The 19,920-nt window shown below is 42.8% G+C and overlaps 1 protein-coding gene across 2 annotated transcripts in view; it reads right to left on the bottom strand.

The window, feature by feature from the left end:
* NPHP3 (nephrocystin 3) overlaps window positions 1–19,920 on the bottom strand; it is a 94,949-nt gene that overhangs the window by 44,283 nt on the left and 30,746 nt on the right. For both annotated transcript variants that reach the window (XM_068236275.1, XM_068236276.1), the window contains exons 12-17: window positions 17,691–17,805; window positions 16,120–16,263; window positions 7,366–7,463; window positions 4,595–4,697; window positions 3,536–3,618; window positions 1,286–1,424 (exon numbers count right to left, since the gene is read on the bottom strand). In XM_068236275.1, the coding sequence (XP_068092376.1) occupies window positions 1,286–1,424; window positions 3,536–3,618; window positions 4,595–4,697; window positions 7,366–7,463; window positions 16,120–16,263; window positions 17,691–17,805 (682 nt within the window). The remainder of the gene's footprint in view (window positions 1–1,285; window positions 1,425–3,535; window positions 3,619–4,594; window positions 4,698–7,365; window positions 7,464–16,119; window positions 16,264–17,690; window positions 17,806–19,920) is intronic.

Genomic DNA, 19,920 nt, shown 5'->3' with positions numbered 1-19,920 from the left:
TACCTGCCTTTGGCTAAAAGCAAAATAATCTGTGTAGTAGTAGTTAGTAGTAACAACACCCATTTGTATTTCCTAGGCAGCAACTTCTAGTTCAGAGGGCACTGGGTGAAAGATACACAAATCTGCTACTGCTAATCAGCGCAATTATCACAATCAGTCATTTAGATCAGTGTTCCCCAACCCTGTCCTCAAGGCCCACCAACAGTGCATGTTTTGTGGAAATCCGGAGGAAGTTAATCAGCTCTGCTGAGACACTAAAGCTGGCCATACACTGGCCCGATTTGCACCCGTTTCGACAGCAGATTCGATCACTGGGATCGAATCTGCTGCCAATCGTTCACGCTACACGCCGAATTTCGATCCATTTCGTCCGATCCCGTCGATCGCGCCGTGCGGAAAATAACCGTCGATCGCCCGCGGGTAAAGAGCGCATCGCTAGCGGCGTTCGAGTGCCCGACGACCGACGCAATAGAGCCCGCATACATTACCTGCTCCGCCGGCGCGACTCCAGTCTCCCGGTCACCGCTGCTCTGTCTGCGCTCTGGTCTCCAGGTCCGGCATGCCTCACTTCTTCTAGCCCGGCAGGAAGTTTAAACAGTAGAGCACCCTCTACTGTTTAAACTTCCTGCCGGGCTAGAAGAAGTGAGGCATGCCGGACCTGGAGACCAGAGCGCAGACAGAGCAGCGGTGACCGGGAGACTGGAGTCGCGCCGGCGGAGCAGGTAATGTATGCGGGCGGGTGGGGGCAGCAGCAGCAGCACCACCACAACAGATTGTGAACGGTTTCAGGCTGAAATCGGTTCACAATCTGTTTGCTGTAAAGGTAGCCATACGATCCCTCTCTGATCAGATTCGATCAGATAGGGATCTGTCTGTTGGTCGAATCTGATGGCAAATCGACCAGTGTATGGCCACCTTAATTACCCCACCTGTGAATGTTTGTGGTTTTCTGCAAAACATGTACTGTTGGTGGGTCTTGAGGACAGGGTTGGGGAACTCTGATTTAGATAACCTTTCCCCTTTATTTTCTCACCAAACAGTGGTATTTCTGATCTTGTCCCTACACAAAAGAGAAATCTCTTGAGTTTGAGTGGCAGTGGGACAGGTATGTAAATAAGAAATACTGGAATAATCTTATGGTAAAACCTCTGCAAAAGTGGATAAAAAGAGTGTAACCATTTCAAGAATTTTTTAACAGACACGTGTCCTTAGAACAGGCATGGTGTGGCAAGTCTTCTTCAGCATTAGGAAAATGTCAACAGTAACTTTGCTTCAAGCATCTTACCTCCCTCATGAAGTCTTTTTTTTTTGCTGTGGACAGGAACTCCTGAACAGACTGAAGCGCGAATCTGTAGAGTGACACTGTATCCTGGCCCTGCAGACATTGCTGCAAAGTACTGGCAATGCTCTCCACATTCCCAGCCCTGCATGAACAAATCCATACTTTATGGGCATTTCAGTGGTTTGTATAGTAAAACATTTATTAGATAAATAATATGAAAGACAGCATGTTATTGTAGTTTGCTAGCCAACAGTAAAGGCATGATGTTTTAATTCAAGACACCATTTATTGGGTAACTTGCAGTCTAAAGTTGTCCATTAATGGTATAATTTTTAGTGAACAACCAAAATTTCACTCAGAATATTCTGTCTTAAATGAAAACAGAGAAGCTGATGGGCTCCAACAATCTTGAATGATCAGATTATCAATCATTTAGTGTTGTGGATCTATTAAATACAATTTATTTTTTTCAATCTGAATGATCTTATCGGAAATATGGTCGTTTGTTTAAAAAATTGTACCATTAATGAGCACCTTAAAACCTTGTACACACACTAGCTAGCTCTTGGCAGAGGCAGACCCCGACAGGCAGTCTCGGCTCCAATATGGTGCAGTATGTACTGGATTGATGTGGGTGATGAGAGGCAAGTATGTAAAGTTATACTCACAAACATGGGTTACCACTAAGGCAACCACTGTAAATGCAGGTGGGGAGAGTAGACCTGTTCCCACTCAGGATTAAGAAGTCGCTCTCTATAGATCTGGAAACAAGGGGGTAACACCCTTCCACCATGAGTGAACTCGAACAATGTGGAAATTAATGAGGCGCCAAAAGGATAAAAGTAGCTAAAACTTTTTTAAAAAACGGGGGAGGCAGTGGTGGACTTACCCCCTCCAAGCAGACACAAAACCAGGTGTATATTATATCAACAGGCAAATTTATTTATATATACACTCCAAACGGTCAAGGCAACACGTTTCGCAGGGGTGGCACCACTTCATAAGGCAATAGGGGATGGAGCATACAGCAACAAGTTTCTATGTCTCAGCCTAGCACCTCTGGTTGAGACATAGACACCTGCAAAATGCATTGCCTTGACCCTTTGGAGTGTACAGTATATATAAATACATTTGCCTGTTGATAGAATATCAACCTGTTTTTGTGTCTGCTTGGAGGGGGTAAGTCCATCACTGCCTCCACCGTTTAAAAAAAAAAAGTTTTAACTACTTTTATCCTTTTGGCGCCTCTCTTTCCACAATGTAGAATCCAGTCTGTGCACAGCAGCCCCCATCCCCCATCCACCTGAGGGTTACTTACAGATTTTCTTTAACTATTAAACAAATACTTTTTTTCTTATACGTCACTATTGACCTCATTTGTAAAAAAGTTATGTCTTAAGTCAAACCACTTCACCTCTAAGGGTTTTTCCCCTTAAAACCAGAACAATTTTCACATTTCAGCACTGTGTCCATTTATTTGGCAATAACGTTATCACTTCTTATCACACCTAAATGATCTACTGTATAAATTTGTTTTTTTTTTCACCACAAATTAGGCTTTCTTGAGTGGTACTTTTTTTGCGAATAATTATTTTATATAAATTTTAAAGTGAATTCTCAATTTTCTGCCATTACAGTTTTAAAATAAAATGTACTACTGTAATTACAACCCACACATTTTATTTGCCCATTTGTCTCAGCTATTACAATGTTTAATCAATGTCCCTTGTACAACGTATGGCAACAATATTTTATTTGAAAATAAAGGTGTATTTTTTGCATTTTGGTTTTCTCATTGTACTCGATCAATGCTTACGAGCCCTTATTTTAAAAAATAACAGTAATACACCCTCATGGTATTTAAAAAACTAAGTCCATAAGGTGACAATTAAAATTTTACATTTCATCACAGGCTATAGGGATAGGAAATTTATAGTTTATTATTTTTTTTTTTACTGTAATATTCTTTTTGTCCACTAGACACATTGTCCTGTCTGGTTAGAATGCAGCTCCAGCTGTGGTCCGGCCAGCACAAAATGACAGTTGATGTTATTTACAATGCAATGATTACTGTTGCGCATTGCAACAGTAATCATTGATAATTTAGACACTTAGATTGCCTTTGGGAACATATGTTGCCATTCACCAATCTGTGCACGACCATGGGAGGCGGTAGATCAATGAAAATTAATGTATGTGAACAGGCAGTTTGTCCAAAAAATGTGAACTGAGGTCTGGTTCTTTCCAACTTACCAAATGAGTAATCTGGCCAGCAGTGTAACATAGAGGGGATTGCAGGTTGTCGCTGACCGACAATGCCTCTCTAATTTTCTCTCCTGTAATAACAAAAGAAATAAAAAAAAACAACAACCACAATTTGTCTTATATTGTGAAAGCAACGTCCTGCATGCTGTAACAAATAAAACATTGCAGACATTTCACCAGTGTCCTCACAGTGACAAGTTTGACCACATCAATGGGACAGGTAATGGAGTAAAAGCTGGTCAGTGGCGTAGCAATAGGGGATGCAGACGTTGCGACCGCACAGGGCCCTTGGACAAGAGGGGTCCACAAGGGGCCCTCTCTCAATCACAGCATTAGCTCTTCAATGGTGTTATGCTGGTAATGATCACTTCTTTATATGCTTTGAAAAGTCATAATCATTAACAAACTGTTCCTCTCCTCTGCTAACACCTTTCTGGCACTGTGGCTCTCCTGGACAGGGTTTGTTGCGCCATATGAATGGTTATGTATAAAATTGTTGGGGGGGCCCAAAGTAAAACTTGCACTGGAACCCAAAGCTTCTTAGCTAAGCCACTGAAGCTGGCCATAAATTAATCAGGAAAATGCTTTATAACTCGCTGATATCTTATGCAAAGCTATGAAACAATGCAGCCTTCAATCATGTACCACCCAATCCTGCACTCCTTCTCATCAAACTCATATGGCAGCTTGACCACAAAAATAACATATTTTCTCAACCAATGGTCAATTAATAAAGGGCTTCAACATCAATCAATGGTGTCTTAGTTTTGATGTCTTTTTGCATAATGTGATGTTTTCACTGACACTAACGACTAATCCATAACAAAAATGCCTGCTCAACACCCTGAATTGTTAGTGCAGCAAACTGAAATGCCCCCCACCCACAGAAGTCAGACCATGGCCTGGTCTAATCCACAGGCACAGGACACATTATAAATTGATACAACCACTTCTAATGGCTTTACAGCTAATAAAAGGGGTGGAGAAAACACAAAATAATGTTCTTAACAGTAACAAGAGAGCAAAACTAAAAAAATAAAAATCAACCTGTTCTTTGGTTAGTGCAATATTGGCTCCACTACATTCAAGATTTAGAAGAGCCTTTACATCCTTTGAGTTTAGTGGATCCAGATGAAGGGTTGGCCACAACCTGTAAACAAACAGTTGGTCAGAACTGCAGATAGGTCTTTTACACAGCTGGCAAAATAAGTGTCCATGCAATCTATGGCAGTGTTTTCTAACCTGTTCTCAACATTATACTGCACCAAAACTCGTGCAGTGCCTCAATACCACCCTGGCCATTTGCCTTCAGCTACACCGCCAACATAAAGTCAGCACACTCTTATGTCCAAGAGATCTTAAAGGAAACCTGATGTAAGAGGGATACGGAGGCTGACATACAATATTTATTTTGTTTTGAACAATGCACTTTGCCAGTCTGTGCTGCGGATTCACTGCCTATAATTATTTTAGTCATAAACCCTGAACAAGCATGCAGATCATGTTTCTGACAAAAATCTGTCTGGATTAGCACCAGGCTTGTTTCAGGTGTGTAATTGGTAACTGGTATTGTTTACAAGGAAATAAATATGGAAGCCTCCCTGTACGCCTCGCTTCAGGTTTCCTTTAAGATGGTCATACAATGTATTTTGCCCAATTAGAAAAAACATCTAATCGTTCATAAATCAGTGTGGATTTAAACATTTGCAATTAAATTCACGATCGATACTAAGGGCTAAAATCAATCTAGACATTAACTTACAATGAAAGTGAAAACATACTACAGTATAATCTTCTTATAGTAAACTCTGACATAGTAAACATCTGGTTATGGTAAACTTGGTCTCCAGGTCCCAATACTGCACCTGGATGAATATACAAGATATGACCATTTCTGATACAGAAAACTACTTGGCCAGGTCCCTTGAAGTCTATTATAAGAGGATTTTACTGTAGTGTAAGCAGCTCGGTTACTTCAAGATGGAGAAAATGTCACATGACCTGGGGAGGGCCCATTATGTGGCCTTTGCATTAAAGGGGCACTATGGCGAAACTTTTTAAAATTTTAAATACGTGCAAACATAGACAAATAAGAAGTACATTTCTTCCAGAGTAAAAGGAGCCATAAATTACTTTTCTACTATGTTGCTGTCACTTACAGTAGGTAGTAGAAATCTGATAGAAGCAACAGGTTTTGGACTAGTCCATCTATTCATAGGGGATTCTCAGCAAGGCTTTTATTCTTTATAAAGATATTCCCTAAAAAGGATTTAAACAATGATGCTGGCCAGCTTCCCTGCTCCCTACACAGTTTTTTGGCAGTTGGACAGAGCAACTGCCATTCACTAAGTGCTTTTGAAAATAAATAAATCCCTGAGAATACCCCCATGAAGAGATTGACTAGTCCAAAACATGTTGCTTCTATCAGATTTCTACTACCTACTGTAAGTGACAGCAACATAGGAGAAAAGTAATTTATGGCTCATTTTACTGTGGAAGAAATGTACTTCTTATTTTTCTCCATAGTGCCCCTTTAACAAAAGATACCATGACACCCCACTGGAATTTAAAAGGCCACAGCTTTTATTAAAATAATCCATCAGATTTTTACAACATAATCAAACAACATATTTCTAGAAGTTAGACCGGGTTAGTACATTATCAAAAGATTACCTCAGATATCATACAGGTCCATGACAATGCCCCCAAATTCTTTAATCACAACAAACCACTGTACCAGCCACTGCTCTCCTTAGCTTCCAAAAGCCAAGAGGATAGTCCTGCCGCTGCCATAATCAATCCAACTGGCATTGTCAGGGACCTGCCCCATTGCTGTGACAAATTAATATATATCGCACTCACCAACTTTGCATATCCCAAGAAGAGTGGGTGTGGCAATCCTATTGAAAAGAAAGCCCCTCACCCACTCCTTTGCTTTTACTGAGACTTGGTGACCTATGCCCGTCTTCCTTTAACACCTTTTACCTTAGGTAACCTATGCCTTTCTGAACCCCAGGTCCCTCATACCCTTCCCAGGTCATGCCTCCTGTTGCCTAGCAATGTCCAGCTCTGGGAGCTCACTTTTATTTAAAATTTTAATCAGGTAAGGTTTTTTCTTTAAAGAGACTTTGTAACAAAAAGCCCTCTGGTGGATACTTACCTTGGGAAAGCAAAAGAATCAGGGTCCCAATGAGGCTTCCCCATCCTCTTTAGCTTGGGGGAATCCAGGCCTGGCTTCGCCGAAACCTCCTTGACAAGCTTGTCAAGCGGTGCAATATTTACCTACCATGATCCTGCGCAGGCGCAGCAGCAGCTCTTTGTTCGGGCTAAGGCGGAAATAGCTGAGCACGATAGTATCATCTCTACTGTGCAGGTGCAAACCCTTTACGCCTCTGCCACAAATACAATTGTGACTACAACTGCTAAGTGTTATTTTTATTGATAATACCCTTTTATAAACACTGATACGTTGGAATATAGATCATGCAAATTTGTAGACAGCATTGTACAATTCAGAGAAATTTCACGATCCACATTTCTTGTGAAAAATTGCGCGTTGCATGGAAGCAAAATATGAGGTAATCCACTGTCCAATAACTGGCCTGAATATCTGTAGCAGATAGCCGTTATCAAATGATAGACCTACGGGTAGTGAGGAATAAGGCGCGTCATGTGTACAAATGTGGCTGTAATGAAGGACGATATGAAGTTATAATGTGGATTCCCAGGAAAATGAGAGTTACAATATGCCCACACAACTTATGCTTGCAATTAACTAACCAAAAATGTTTCTGAGAAGCTACTTATGACTTACTTACCTCCATGCCTGAGGACACGTTTCAACATTCACAGAGACAATTACTCGAACATTCACTGGTAGGGGATCAATGAGCCATTTCATATGCTTTTCTGATTGCTATAAAAGAAAAGCCATATCCATTAACTTCGCATCCTTTTTTTGTAAGAAGTCTTTATTTTTATAAAAAAATGTGCATTAGAAATAAATAATTCCAGTAAAAAAATAGAATATATTAACTCCACATGTGGATTCCCAAGCAACAAGCACTGCAAATTATTAGGCATACATGCATATTTATAAACAGTTAAAACACAAAAGTGTCTTTGGTGGCAGTACAATGCAGTCAAATGTCAAATGCTAGTGGCATGTGGAAATAAAGCAGTATACTGCAATGTTTTATAAATTCAGATATTGCATTAGTAGTGAATAAGCTCACTGATAAAAATATGCTGTCAGAACAAAAAAAGAAAAACCATGTACAGTGCAAATGGGGACTAATAGTCACAAAGAAATGCAATATTACGATGTTCCACATTCCTGATGTAAAGTACAGCTGAAGTGAGAAACATATTGAGGCTGCCATATTGATTTTATTTTAAACAATACCAGTTGCCTGTCAGTTCAGTTGATCTCTTTTGCTGCAGTAGTCACACCTGAAACAAGCATGTGGCTAATCAAGTAGGAGTTCAGTCAAAGCATGTGATCTGCATGCTCGTTCAGGGTCTATGACTAAAAGTATTAGAGGCAAATGGGCAGCAGGACAACCAGGTAAATTGCATTGTTTAAAGGGAAAAAATTATGTCATCCCCATACTCCTCTTACTTCAGATGTGCTTTAAAGAGGAACAAAACTGCCAAAATCATTTTTTCCTTACGCAGACCACTGAAGTTCTGATGATTATGTCCCACAGAGGCTTCTGCCTGTGTTGTATTTGTCCTCAGTAAGCAGTCCACTGTGTCACTGCAGTGTACCAAGCCTCCTGCTGTCACTGCTGGGAAGTGGCAAAGTACTTATGCTTCTCACCCTCTCCCTTCAATACCAATGGGGGTGAAGGCATAGCTGTTACTAATACTAATCTTCCCCATATGCTGATCATCAGGAAATGTGGCTACGGGTATTATGTAACAGAGGAGTGGTGTGGAGAAGGAGAGTGTGAAGAAGTTGCCTTGGTGTGATGGTTGCAGATCACATGAATCCAAAGTTCTGGACAGTTGTAACAGAGAATGGGAGAAGGGGTTGGGGTGTGTAGGGAAGGTGGGGTACAATGGGCTTGATTCACAAAGAGGTGCTAACGCTTGTGAAAAGCCTCTTATCACTCCTAAAATTACTTTGTGCGCGCTAATTAGCGCTCGCGCGTCAAGTTTCACGTTCGCTCGCAAAGTTTAGCACTGCCCGGTGTGCGCGAAACGTTGCACCGGGTGCGACACAATGGCGCATTAGGTGCGCCCTATGCGCACACAATGTGCTGTTATAGGCGCATCAGGTGCACCGTTTTCGTCGCACACCTGTGCAATGTTTCACGCGCACCAGGCTTTGCAGGCGCAAAGTTTTGCGCGCGATCTGATTTGGCTTGGTGCATGCTAACTACTTTAATTTAGTATACTTTACTTAAAGTGAAATAATTTGTAGTAGACTTTATTCTATTACCAATGTCCTGATAAATGGCTTCATAATAGCAGTAAATACATAGCATAGCCACATTGCTGTACAGTTTCAGTAAGCATGCTATGCAGAGTCTGGGCGCACATCCAGTTAAGGTGTAGACAGCTTAAAGGGAACCTGAAGCGAGAAAAATTATTCAAAATAAGCACATGACGTAGCTGCAAATGAATATTACATACTAACCTCACTGTCAGTTCCTCTCAGAAGGTCACCATTTTCTGCTTACAGTGATCCCTTCCAGTTCTGACAATACTTTGTCACAACTGAAATATACCAGTTGCTGACAGTTATTTATCAGCAGCTGTCAGTTACAACTGAATGTGTAAGGTAATGTCCATGTTTCCCTATGGCTCAAGTGGGAGATATTACAGTTTAACAGTGTGCTGACCAGGCAGCTGTTAGGGGGTAATGGCCATTTTTAAAATGGAGGACGGAGAATCCCATTGATCACAGTGGACAAATGGGACGCAGGAGAGGAGAAAGAGATTGAGTAGTAGACTACACAGGAGGGAAGTATGACCTGTGTATGGTTATTTTGACTTTTTATTTTCAGTTCAGGTTCCTTTTAAATGTGCTTATTCCATTTCCTACAGTTAGATATACAGTATGTGAATGATTGTTTGTGTATAGATCCTTCCCAAGGGAAAGTAGTGTTCTGATATACAGCAATGCACTCATGAATATTGAAGTCGGATGAATGGAGTAGCTGGGCAGATGCCTGCAGCCTGAGCAATGGTTGAGCCACAAACAAAATTTGACAAGAGGGTGGACAGGTAGGTCATGTATCTTCTGCTTTTATAAAGACAATTTTGGGACATTAGTAATGTTGAGAAGCTCACCAAAAGTTGGATTTTACTTTAAGACTAAAGGAATTCTGATCATGGTGTAACTTAACAAAATAAATGGGGTTTACAGAGCCCTTTAAAGAGAACCCGAGGTGGCTTTGTATAACGTTAGTGGGGCACAGAGGCTGGTTGGGCACACTAACACCAGCCTCTGTTGCCCCATGGTGTGTGTCAAAGACCCCCCTGCTCGCCGCTATCCTTCCCGCAGTGCTGGCGACACGCAGCGCGTCGCCAGCACAATGTTTACCCTAGCGCTGTCTGTCAGCGCCGCTCCCCCGCCTCCTCCGCATCGCCGCTACCCGCCCTCGTCCCTTCCCTCCAATCAGCGTGAGGGAAGGGACGAGGGCGGGTAGCGGCGATGCGGAGGAGGCGGCGGAGCGGCGCTGATAGAGATGGGAAGTTCGGATCTTTTCAATGATCCGGATGATTCGAATCGGATCATTGAAGAGATCCGGATCTTTGATCCGAATCTCGGATCATTTTACTACCGGAAGCATTCGGGGGTGAAATGAACAGCAGGACAGGTCTGTGGACAGGAGAAGGGGAGGGAGTGGACACACAGAGAAGGGGAGAAGATGGACAGAGGGCAGGGAGTGGACAGAGAAGGGAGGAGGGACGAGCAGAGAGCAGAAATGTTTGCACGTAATACCCACATGCTGCAAATCACATGCTTTACATATATTTCACCTATATGTTCATCTGTACACTTTGAAAGAAAAGGTCGCACAGTGAAAGAAAGCATTCCCAGAAGATAAGTGCAGCTGTTTAGTGCCGAGTGCAGGAGGATTATATTGCCTTTCAATCACACTGTCTGCAAAGTTACTGAGCTGTGCTGAGCCAAAAGCTTCCAATGTGATCACTGTGCAGCACTACTGAAAAGCCAGCCTGTAATGGGCAGCACGTTATAGCCAGTATGTGTGCTCTACACATATCTGGCAGTGGCACCCATGTCCCCTCTCCCATCTACCTGGCTCCCTGCAAGGCTGGCTCCCTTCCAACAGAGCGATCCATCTCTGCTCTGCTTCCAAGACCCCGCTGAGAGGGGGCGTGTCGCTCCTGGCCCCGCCCCTTTTGTGATCCGAATCACTCATTTTGATGATTCGGATGATCGACTCATAAAATAGATTCGGATCAAAGATCCGAATCGTTCATGATCCGGACAACACTATGACAGACAGCGCTAGGGTAAACATTGTGCTGGCGACACGCTGCGTGTCGCCAGCATTGCGGGGGTATAGCGGCGAGCAGGGGGGTCTTTGACACACACCATGGGGCAACAGAGGCTGGTGTTAGTGTGCCCAACCAGCCTCTGTGCCCCACTAACGTTATACAAAGCCACCTCGGGTTCTCTTTAAACTCTGGTCTTTATTTAGATTTGAAGTCTAGCTCTTTTTCTGAATTATATGCCTAAATCTTATTTTACTATAGATAATACTGGGACATTATATGGTGTCAAGTAAAAATAATGATTTTCAGGTAACTTCATTTGTCAGGTTTGTCAAATTACAGTAAAACTAAATAAATTACTGCAAATTACCCATTTGAACTAGCGTTAACAAAAAACTTCCATGAGTCCTTGTTCACATCTAAAATCATAATCCCAAATGCAAGCGTTTTGCGATTTTGTGCGTTGGTTTTTTTTCCCCTCCCGGCTCTCCACTGTGCTCTGCATTTTTGGTAAAAAGCCCTTTTCTAAGTGCTTTTCCAGAGCGGTTTCCAGTCAGGACGTGACCTCTTTGACCTTGAAAATAATAAATACAATGTATTTATTCTAAAAAAAAAAAAAAAAAAAAAAAAAAAAAAAAATGACGCAATCGCCGGATAAGGCGGTTTTGTGAGCATTTATCACTCTTTCTATATGTTCCATTATAGTAGAAACGCCCCAAAGCGGACGCAGCATTCTGATATGAACCTTCTCATAGAGATTCATTGCACAAGCGTTTTGTGGGCGATTTTGAAAATCGCCTGCGCTGGAAAAAAGGGCAAAAACTCCCTTAGTGTGAGTCCTAATACAGGGTCTCTCAAGTCACACCTTTAACCACTTAAGTACCAGCGGTCTCTGCCCCCTTAACCTCCTTAGCGGTATGGACGAGTTGTTACGTCCATTACCGCCGGAGGACGCCGCTCAGGCCCCGCTGGGACGATTTTCATATTTTTTTTTAAAACACGCAGCAGGCACTTTGCTTGCTGCGTGTTGTATACGATCGCCGCCGCTCGCCGCCGATGCACCGCTACCCGCCGCGTAAGGGCCTCCCCCCCTCCTGAGACCCCTGCGCAGCCTGGCCAATCAGTGCCTGGCAGCGCTGAGGGGTGGATCGGGACTCCCGATGACGTCATCACGATCGTCGCCATGGCGACGGGGGAAGCCCTAAAGGAAATCCCGTTCACAACGGGATTTCCTTATGGTTAACAGTGCCAGCGGCAATCGGAGGGATGCAGAAGGGAGGGGGGCATCATGTAGCTAGCGCTAGGCTAGCTACATGATTGAAAAAAAAATAATTAAAAAATAGCGCTGCGCTGCCCCCTGGCGATCTTTAATAGAACACCAGGGAGGTTAAGGACGAGAGACCGCTGGTACAATACCGACGGAATCCCGACAAATCGCTGCGCATACCCACCGCAACCGCCATACGCAAGGATCCTCCTGACATCCACCCTGCCATCTCTATGACGGCAGAGTCATGTGGGCCGGCCAGGAGCCGCTTTCATTGGCTCCTGACCGTGTCTGTCAATGTTAGCCTATAGGAGTGGCTTACATTGATAGACACTGACAGGAGCCAATGAAATTGGCTCCTGACCGGCTCACATGGCTCTGCCGTCATAAAGACAGGCAGAGCCAGTGAGCTGCGGCGAGAGACGTCGTGTTTTAGCGGTGAGATCCGCGGGGAGCGACGGAAACGGAGGATATGCACAGCGGCGGCTGATTGAAATCTACGCCCTGCCAGCCAGGTGACCACCAAAACAGGCCGTATATTTAAATCACCATGGTCCTAAAGTAGTTAAATTGCTTCAATCTGTAACAACGTGCTGTGCTAGATAATCATACTAAAGTTTTCCTAAAAATGTTACACAAATCATTTTGTAAATTAATGTTATTAAAATTACCTTTTAATATTATTTTGAAGCTGCTATTACTTACGAATACTAATAAAAATGTCAACTTGGTCCTCGATTCATCATTGTCTTTGCGATAACTTTTTTCAGTTTGTTAAATCACTGAATTCAAAGTTTATCGATTTCTAGTTGTATTCATCAAGGTTTTTCCGCATTCAGTGTGAGTTCGGTAAAAATATCGATAACAATGCGGTAACCATTCGGTAACGTTTATATATTTCCATTTTACAGCGGTAATTTAACCACTTCACCACTGAGGGGTTTTACCCCCTGAGCACCAGAGCAATTTTCACCTTTCAGCGCTCCTTCCATTCATTCGTCTATAACTTTATTATTACTTATCGCAATGAAATGAACTATATCTTGTTTTTTTCGCCACCAATTAGGCTTTCTTTAGGTGGGACATTATGCCAAGAATTATTTTTTTCTAAATGTGTTTTAATGGGAAAATAGGAAAAATGTGGGGAAAAAAATAATTATTTTTCAGTTTTCGGCCATTATAGTTTTTAAATAATGCATGCTACTGTAATTAAAACCCATGAAACGTATTTGCCCTTTTGTCCCGGTTATAAAACCATTTAAATTATGTCCCTATCACAATGTTTGGCGCCAATATTTTATTTGGAAATAAAGGTGCATTTTTTTCAGTTTTGCGTCCATCCCTAATTACAAGCCCATAGTTTATAAAGTAACAGTGTTATACCCTCTTGACATAAATATTTAAAAAGTTCAGTCCCTAAGGTAACTATTTATGTATTTTTTTTAATTGTAAATTTTTTAATTTTTTTTTAATTACAAAAAAAAAAAAATGGGGAGTGTGGGAGGTAATGAGTTAATTTTATGTGTAAAAGTCATTTATTTGTATGTGAAAAATGTGTAGGGTGTAGTTTACTATTTGGCCACAAGATGGCCACAGTAACTTTTTGTTTTAATGCGACCTCCAAGCTTCCTTCCGGAAGCTTGGAGGAAGAATAAGGAGGCTGGACACGTGAGTTTTTTCTCACAATGATCGCGCTGCCCATAGGAGAGCAGCTGATCATTGCGGGGCTTGCGGGGCTTAGATCAACGAACGGGAATGGATTTTCCCGTTCATTGATCTCTGGGCGAGCGGGCGGCGGCGTGTTTACTAGCGGCGGGCGGCGTGTTTACGAGCGGGAGCGCGGGCAGCGTCGGGAACGCGGAAAGTACGTGTTTCTCCGTCCCTGGTTTTTAAAGGATGGAAAAAGGGGCGGAGAAATACGTACGCGCGGGGGTAAAGTGGTTAATACAAGGCCATAAGATTCCCGGGGAATTGTGGGTAAAAAGGCAGTCCTTTGAACACCACGTAGCAACATTACGAATCGCGCTTAACACATGGACCAGGATTCTGGAAGTGACTTGGGACAATCCCACAATTTCGCCAGCTACGGCTTAATAGGAACCTTTTCTGAAAAAATGTAGTGCAGCTAGCAATTTAGTAAACCCTGGCACTGCCTGTGTTCTCTTACAAGATGATGCAAGAGAAATGCCGATATCCTGGTATAGCAAATAAATCCATTCTCTTGCCCTTCTGCGCCTTTGAATCACTCTCAGCTGATACATAACCAATTCAAATGGCTCCATCTTCTCTGTCATCAATGATCTGACAGGAATAACGTCAGAGCAGTGAAGGAGATAACTAATCCTAAATTTAACGCTAAACCACGCCCACTTTCATTTTCGTGAATTGCACTTTCTTCCGTTGTATCTAATCATTACCGAATGATTACCAAATGCTCGCTAACAACTGTAGATAACTTTGAGGAATTCTGAAATCAGCTTATCGAGTTCGGTATTTTACCGAGCTGACAGTAAATGATTCGATAGGTCTTGATGAATCGAGGCCTATGTCTGCTTTAACGAACAGTATATGCCTAGTACAGGGATGACTTACTGTATTCATTAAATAGAGATGAACAGGCTGCTACTGAGTGATTTCAGTAATACTAACAGAAGCAAGAGATAATGAATATGCTGTATTAAAAACAAAATAAGTAATTGAAGGCTAGTGAACTACTAATAAGCGCTTACCTGGCTATTAGCGCTCTAATAATGCTAAAGGACTTACGAGGCCAACGGAGTAAACAAAAGTTGATTACTTGCATGGAAGTTTCAGGCACGGAGGACGCTGTCCGCGCCGCTCCGCCGGGTCCCCCCGCGCTGGCTCCCGACCCCACGGCCCGGGTCGGGCTCTCCTGCCCTAGGTTGGCCTTAGGGCTGCGCAGCCGCACTCGCGGCCAGGCGGACTGCGCAGCCGCAGCCAGAGGAAGCGACCATCTTCGAAGAGGCAGGAGAGCCCGACCCGGGCCGTGGGGTCGGGAGCCGGCCCAGGGGGATAATGAGCGGGGGGACCCGGCGGAGCGGCACGGAGTGCGCGGACGGCGTCCTCCGTGCCTGAAACGACCATGCAAGTAATTAACTTTTTTTACTCCTCTTGGCCTCGTAAGTCCTTAAAGAGACACTTAAGCCAGGAAAAAAATGAGTTTTACTCACCTGGGGCTTATACCAGCCCCCTGCAGCAGCCCTGTGCCCTCGCAGTCACTCACTAATCCTGTGGTCCCCCGCTGCCAGCTAGTTTCGTTTTTGCCGACAGGCCCGTCAGGACAGGCCATGCGTAGCTTTTTCCGCATTCCCGACTGTAATTAGCGCTATTGCGGACCGCAACGCATACAAAAATACGCGTTGCCGCATTACGCAGGCATATATATGCCAGGACTGCTGCAGGGGGCTGGTAGAAGCACCAGGTAAGTAAAACTCATTTTTTTTCCTGGCTTAAGGTTCACTTTAAGGAAATGGCATAAGGGCAAGTCATGCATTATTCAGGGTTGATGTGAAGATGTTTATCACACTGTGCTCATCCAAGCCTAAAGGGGACTGTGTGAAACTAGGCAACAGAGCAGTCTCCTGATTGACAGGAGTTCTGCTGACTGGTGAAAGACAATTATGCACAATTGAATAGATTCTATATTACCTTTGCACGGAAAGTTAGAATAGTACTGGTGTCCTGATTTCAGCTTTAATATGTATAAGAATATCAAGGCCATGGTTTGTTAGCTAGTATCTTTTTTATGGTAACATCAAAATATTTCAAATAAAAATAGTACACCATTAAAGAAAGTTACTGTAGTTCCTACCTCTACTTGGTCAATGGAGTCAATAATGATGATGATGTTGCCTTGGTAACGAATGGACAGTTTCTCAAGCCAGTGAGGAAATTCTTCTAAGAACTTTCCAGGGTCCATCGAGAATGATGAGATTGACCAGGAATGCTGCATTAGCTGTTTTCAGGCAATTGAATGAACATGGGCTCAGTTGTAGAGTTTTGCATATAAAAATGTAAATGACAATTAAAAAAGGTTTATAGTAAAAGTAAAAATTCTGAGGATCAGGGCATTCTAAGCACTACCATAACGCCTGCAAACTCCCTGTACAGAAGTCCCACGATGCTAGTGTTCAGATATCTTTGTGGACTATGGCCTCAATTCACTAAGCTTATCTCCTGTCTTTATTAACTCAGGAAACATTTTACCTCAGGCAAACCTAAAGTTAACTCTTCTGTCTTTAAGTTAACTCTTTAATCCTTAAAATAACTCCAGAGTTGAAGACAGGCTGTTCATTAACTGTGTGTGAAAATAACTACAGAGGAGGTAAATTAACTACAGAAGAGGTAACGTAAGGAATGAAGAGATAAGATAACTCTCTTACTGTGTGGAGGTAAGTTTTCTCTTGCCTTATTATCTCCAGCATGATCTTAGTGAATTGAGGCCATTATGTTATAGATTGCTACATTGCAGTATTCAAAAACATACTATACTTGTAAAAACAACAAAAGTTAATTTAGGTGACAACTTTGATCACTAATGCTGGGAATACACGGTTCGTTTTTGCCTTCGTTTAAACCTTCGTTTCGATTGTGCCTTTTGTCCTTTTCGATCCCGAAATAATCAGTCATACGGTTAATATCACCACCCACGGTTTAGTTTTTTTTTCCGATTCTGATGGTTTCGTTTTTCCAATGATCGAAGGCTGCAAAGAAACGAAACGAAAATCCCTTTTTACAGGGACGGACTAGCATAAACGAATGTATAATCGATCTGAACAGCCATCAAGCCTACCAATGGCTCGATTAGATGGATAAAGAGAGATAATATCAAACATGTTCGATCACTAGTCGTTCGTTTTTGGGGTCTATTAATCGAAACTATAATGAGATTATGACTATTTTCACATACGTTTTCAACACTCGATTCGTTTACCGAACGAATCGAAGGTTTAAACGAAGGCAAAAACGAACCGTGTATTCCCAGCATAAGGCTGGCCATACGCTGTGGCTATCAGATTGTTCCCTCTCAGATTATTATCAGATCAGAGAGGGATCTATCTGACCGAATGCCTCCACACACTGTGTACAGATTTTCAATAGATGTTAGCATAAAATGTATAGAAAATCTGTGTGCACTGCCCACTGGGTCTCCCAATCTTTGTCCTGCTTCCTCCCATTTAGCAGATTCCGATATGGAATTCAGTATAGAGATTTTTTCCTTTTTTTTTTCAGTTACACAATACACCTTACAAGCAAAAATAGCACAAAAGAAACAAAAGAACAACAACAAAAAAACAAGTCTGAACCAATCTTTATTGTATAGTAGCTTTAATTAGCTTTACACCTGATATCATGAGCACTGGTCACCTGATAAAGGTTTACCTTGAGGGTCAGTCTTTTTATGATCAGTGCTGGCTCTGAGCTGGTGGACATTGGCTTTCCGACAAAGTGATACAACATCAGAGTGTTTGGTGAATGCTTCTGCTGAAGCTGAATCCTGTAGATAAAAATACTGCCAATCATTGGAAGCACAAAGTGCTGACCAGATCATTGTTCCTAGTCCTACTGATACTATAGAAAGAAAACATACTGTTTCAGCCAAACAAAGCTAAAATCCCATACAGTGGCATTCTGAAAAACTGCTAGCATCAGAGAAGTACGTTAGATGCACCAAAGAACAGGAGCCAACCTCAGTGATTTCCCTAGAATAAAAATGCTATGGTGGTAAAATCTTCATGTCAGATGCTGCCACTGGCTTAAAGAGGAACTCCAGTGAAAATAATGTAATAAAAAAGTGCTTCATTTTTACTATAATTATGTATAAATGATTTAGTCAGTGTTTACCCATTGTACAAATCTTTCCTCTTCCTGACTTACATTCTGACATTTATTACATGGTGACATTTTTACTGTTGGCAGATGATGTAGCTGCTGCATGCTTTTTTGGCAGTTGGAAACAGCTGTAAACAGCTATTTCCCACAATGCAATAAGGTTCACAGACAGGAAACTGCCAGGAGTACCACGGTCCTCAGAGTTTCCTGTGGGAGGGGTTTCACCACAATATCAGTCATACAGCGCCCCCGATCCACCTTGCGCTTCAGAAGCACGTAGTGCTTCCTACATCCGGCGGCACTTCCCACCAGCCGCCGGATGTTGTGGAGGCGCGCTACAGGGTTGGACGTGATGACGTGCCACTCCCTGTGCGCCTTCCCTTGTCTCTGCGAGATCGCTGACGCGGAGCGTGGGGGGCTTGCTGAGGGGTGGCGCGGCGTCGCCGGGCTGCCTGGCACCATTATAGGCCGGCGATGGCCTCCAGCAGGTTGTTACTTGAGCCTGCCCTGATGATGCTGGTATTTTTACCGGCGAAACCGGTAGGCACCTTTGGGCTCATCTTCCCATAAAGTCTGGCAACACTGGGCACACCGTGACATACCACTTGGAATCATCTCAACTGGATGGATGAGTATATCTTGGCACCTATATACACAAAAGACTAACAGCATAACTGTATCCAAAGCAATGTGAGATGCAGGAACTTCAGGAGTGGGGACTAACTTACTAACTTGATATCACAATATACATGGATTATTCAACTATCTATGACTACCATCACGTGACTATACTAAAGACGGGGAGCTGCATAAGGGTATTATCCCTGGCAGACTGAACTGTCCCTAACATTACTCCACAAGACTACAACATGGCTCTTTAAGGCTGATTGCTACTAATACATACCTGCTGGTGTGGAGGTCTATACCAATTTGAGAAAGTCACGTAAACAGTTTTGTTTGATGGATGTCTATTACTGAGTCTTCTCTTGGAACTGTGAATTAGAGTTACACTTTAAACCTGTCCCTGGAACCCTGAAATCATATGGGAACTGTGTCCTCTATCCTATACATTTTTGGATTACAAAAGACTCCTATTAGACCTACCGGTAATGGAGTTTCTGGTTGTCATCCGGGACAACCTGAAATCCGGTCCCGCCCAGAATCTGTGTAAACACACCAACAAGAAGTTTAAAAGCCCCCGCCCACCCTCCATCCTCAGTGCGTCTGAAAGTAAACATAGACTAGAAACACCAAGATGAAGGAAGAAATTTAGACACCTATAAGTGACTATTAAGATAATACCCTGTGATCTTGAATTTAACAGAGAAAGGTGCGAGACAGGAGAAGGGAAGGGATATAGACGTTGTCCCGGATGACAACCAGAAACTCCATTACCGGTAGGTCTAATAGGAGTCTTTCTCTAATTGTCATCCGGGACAACCTGAGAGATAGGCAAGAAGTCTTAATAAGACAAACGTCTCACCTAGGGAGGGACCACTGCTTGGAGCACCTTTCTGCCAAACGACTGATCTTGCTGAGATAACACATCCACTCTGTAGTGTTTGATGAAAGTAGATGCACTCAACCAAGTTGCCGCTTGACAAATCTGTTGAATGGTAGCTCCTGCCCTTTCTGCCCATGATGTGGATAAAGAACGGGTTGAATGGGCTTTAATGTTAGGTGGTAGGGGACAATCACTACTCTCATAAGCCAAGGCTATTATCTGTCTAATCCATCTTGCGATGGTCTGTCTAGATGCTTGCTGGCCCCTATTCTTCCC

The sequence above is a fragment of the Hyperolius riggenbachi genome, chromosome 5 (assembly GCF_040937935.1).
Source record: "Hyperolius riggenbachi isolate aHypRig1 chromosome 5, aHypRig1.pri, whole genome shotgun sequence".
Lineage (NCBI taxonomy): Eukaryota > Metazoa > Chordata > Amphibia > Anura > Hyperoliidae > Hyperolius > Hyperolius riggenbachi.
Note: the sequence above shows the minus strand (reverse complement) of the source record. Positions and strands in the feature narration are given on the sequence as shown.